The sequence below is a fragment of the Echinococcus granulosus genome, assembly GCF_000524195.1.
Source record: "Echinococcus granulosus chromosome Unknown EG_S00009, whole genome shotgun sequence".
Classification (NCBI taxonomy): Eukaryota; Metazoa; Platyhelminthes; class Cestoda; order Cyclophyllidea; family Taeniidae; genus Echinococcus; species Echinococcus granulosus.
Window position 1 is genome coordinate 1447173 of NW_020170389.1, and position 3260 is coordinate 1450432.

The 3260-nt window shown below is 38.9% G+C and overlaps 1 protein-coding gene across 1 annotated transcript in view; it reads left to right on the forward strand. All coding sequences in view use genetic code 11, as the record gives it.

Moving 5' to 3' along the window:
- The window catches only part of EGR_02167 (Sodium-driven chloride bicarbonate exchanger), a gene marked incomplete at both ends in the record, with an annotated part of 11008 nt that overhangs the window by 464 nt on the left and 7284 nt on the right, over nucleotides 1–3260 (forward strand). Inside the window, 5 exons of the mRNA XM_024491416.1 lie at nucleotides 200–397; nucleotides 780–811; nucleotides 1045–1320; nucleotides 1454–1634; nucleotides 2090–2368. Coding sequence (XP_024354269.1) covers nucleotides 200–397; nucleotides 780–811; nucleotides 1045–1320; nucleotides 1454–1634; nucleotides 2090–2368 — 966 coding nt within the window. The remainder of the gene's footprint in view (nucleotides 1–199; nucleotides 398–779; nucleotides 812–1044; nucleotides 1321–1453; nucleotides 1635–2089; nucleotides 2369–3260) is intronic.

Genomic DNA, 3260 nt, shown 5'->3' on the forward strand with positions numbered 1-3260 from the left:
ACAAACTTGACTTATGCGATCTACTTCCAATTACACCCAATAATACTATAAACTCTTTTTACGGGCTGAAAAAACCGGAATTTAGCTATTTTCCCACTGTTTGAGAAGGAGGCAAAAAAACTGCGCACTATTCAGATTTGGTACATACTAGTTACTAGTCAGACGCTAACGACGCTAACCAAAGCTCATTTCTGCACAGATTTAAGGGTGCTGCAGAGCAATGCAACAACAAGTGATCAGCTGATGAAAGAAATTGCAAAATTCGTGAGATCGGAGGATGACTTAATAAGTCCCGAAGATCTTGAAAAACTGGAGCTTGCATTAAGCGCCCCCCGGTGGCATCCGCAGGTCAATCGTCCGCAGGACCTCCACCGCCACCCGCGTCTTTCACTCACGGGTTTGCTCACTGTTGTAGCGTCTCTATCCTAACGCACCAGTTTTTTAAAGTAGTCATTACTGGCTGGTTGACAGTAAAAATGTGAATTTGAATACTTTCGATTTATCTTTTACATTTATCCAAAACGGAATCAGGCGATATCTTTTCCTCTAGTTGGTCATAAAACAGACCGCTTAATTCTGCATCAGAGAAAATGTAAACATTGTAGACAACAATAGATTGTAGTACCTCAACTAAAATATGCAGCTGCATGTCTCTTAGGTTATTCCAGTTGATATTATGGGAAATAAAATTTCGGTATTGTTTTTTTGTTCTTTAAATGGGGGTTACTACGACCCACGATTTACTAAAAATATAGTTCGAAATTGATTCCTTATTTTAGGTCCCGGAAGACGTCTCTCACTTGTATCTAGAGTGGGTTCAATTACTTTCTAGTTTTTGAATCAAGCTTCACATTTTTGCTTCATATAAAGGTAAATGAAGCACACTAAGTACTCTTCCTTTGGTATCCGTTTGAGTTTAAGAGACAACATTTTTGCCCCGCTGTAGCAGGGAAATAAACGGCACAAAATGTATTTGATAAGGGAATTTTAAATTACTATTACCCTGTTTCATTTTGGAGTTAAAACGGCTTTGCTCCTTTCTAGAATGAGAATGCAATGGAATGGACAAATAAAAACCTCTCCGAGTGTCTGCCTAAAACTGCAGAAGCTTGTAGTGCAATGATCGGACACTTGCCATACCTCACTAGGCACCTGTATCTCCTGATTCGACTCACATCGGATCCAGCGCCCAAAATGAGAGGCATAGTGGAGGTGGACATTGGGATTCGTTTTGTTTTTCTCGCATTAACACCCAAAATTGATGAGGAAAGGGCTATGTATCAAATTGGACGGTGCTTTGCCACCATGCTAAACGAAAGTGTAAGAAACTTCCAAAAAGTCGATGCCATATAATTATTGAAAACTTTGATGACTCACCTATGCCATCGCTTCAAAAGAGAAATGAACTGTACATTAGTTGTCAAAAATTTGTTTATTTGATTTCCTTTGGCAGAAATTTCTCTCAGTCATACGTCAATCACAAAAACTAGCAGATATTTACAAGGCTGCACTGGTTTTTCGGCGGGAAATAATAGCGATCTCTGGCGGTTATTCAGAGGTACTCAATTGCCGTGGTGGAATTGATGTACCTCCTTCCTACGACAATGAAGTGGAGTTCGAAAGAGCCGACCTCGGTGGGTTTAAACTACCTCTCTTCTTCATTACTACAATTTATTCCAGTTGAAGGCACTTGTGAGTTAATCATGCATAGGCCAAACATGGCATAAGCTTAGCGCACAAAAATTGCAGTAACCATATGGTTAAATCCTGTCTATCCTTGTGTATGTGGATTTCTTCTTTTGAAGCTGAACTTTAAAGGGAGCGTTTTAGGTGATCAGGACCACACAAACTGCTTAATTTGATTCGAAGAATAGACTTTTATTGAGGGATTCTCTATTTCCTTACTCAGTGATGCACCCAGCCTGCCAAGTTTCGTTGTGCAAGAAATAGTCCCCCATCTTGTTACTGATGCTGATAATCCATTTAAAATCATTTTAATTCAGAATTTGTGCCATATTTTATTGAAAATGTCTACACGCTCACTGAAATCTAAGATCCACTTCATGGTTATAAAATGCTCTCTTCACAGTGTTCGAGGACGTCGTGGATGCCGCCTTAAACAACGAGATGACGTCGTCGAACCTGAGTCTCCAAAAAGAACCGCAAGTTCACTGTTCCAGTCGCTCATTCAAGCGCCTCTGTCCACCCTTCCGCGAACTGGTGGAGGGATTCAAGGCTCTCGCTTTTCGAATGCCCAGTGACTACATCGATGCCTTTACCAAGAACAAGGTGGGAACAATGTTGAGCAGTATCCCCTTCATATATTTCGTCGTTTTCGCACCGTCAGTTACTTTTGGGACCTTAATGTGTAAGTAAGCCTGTGTGTCTCTATCAGGGATAAGCAGATATTAAATGAGTTGCATAAAGATGTAAAAGCTGTGTTTCATTATCATGACAGTGGGCTTAAGTCGCAAAGTGGTTGATAGTACGTGTGGGGCTCGTGAAAGGTCAAATCTTTCTCCCAAGAAAGATTATTAATAAATAATTGGGCTTAATTTTCAACTCTAATTTCGTTCATGACTAAAGTACATATCTACCCATACAATTTTCCTATTTACATAGCGCTTTTTTCTTTGCACAAAGATGAAAAAACTAGAACATCTTTCTTGATCACTAGACCATTGTCTGATTCTTTCTATTATCTGTTTTCAATGCATTTGATAAAACGTTTATTTTTAAAAGAAAACAACTTATCGAACAAACAAGGTTCTGGATAAAAAATTAACATGCCTTAAGAGTTTCTATGACAGATCATTATGAGCAAAATAAGAACAATTTACAAAGAAAATCTCACTGAAGGATCTTTAGGGAGTTGATGAGGGCCTTGATGCATGTAATTCGACAGCTGCTAAAAATGTTAGTTTACGTGGAAGTAAAAAGGTTGGTTAAATGGTGGCATTCCAAATCTAACAGGGACCAATACTATCTTGCACACTTGACTTTCCAATTTGCATGCTTATTTTTTTTCTCAAAATAAAAAATGGGTGAGTTAGACTAATCAAGTTGGTTTGTTGCAATGCAGGATACATCAATGACGTTTTAAAGCTAGGCTACATAAAGAAATATCGCAGTACTCCAAAATTTCCCCAAAGGCAAAAGAAGGCATAATACCCAGATAAATTATATATATATTTTACATGCAATATAACTTGGGGTTACGGGTATGGTCCAGACGTCAGCCCACCCGGCGAAGGTACAAA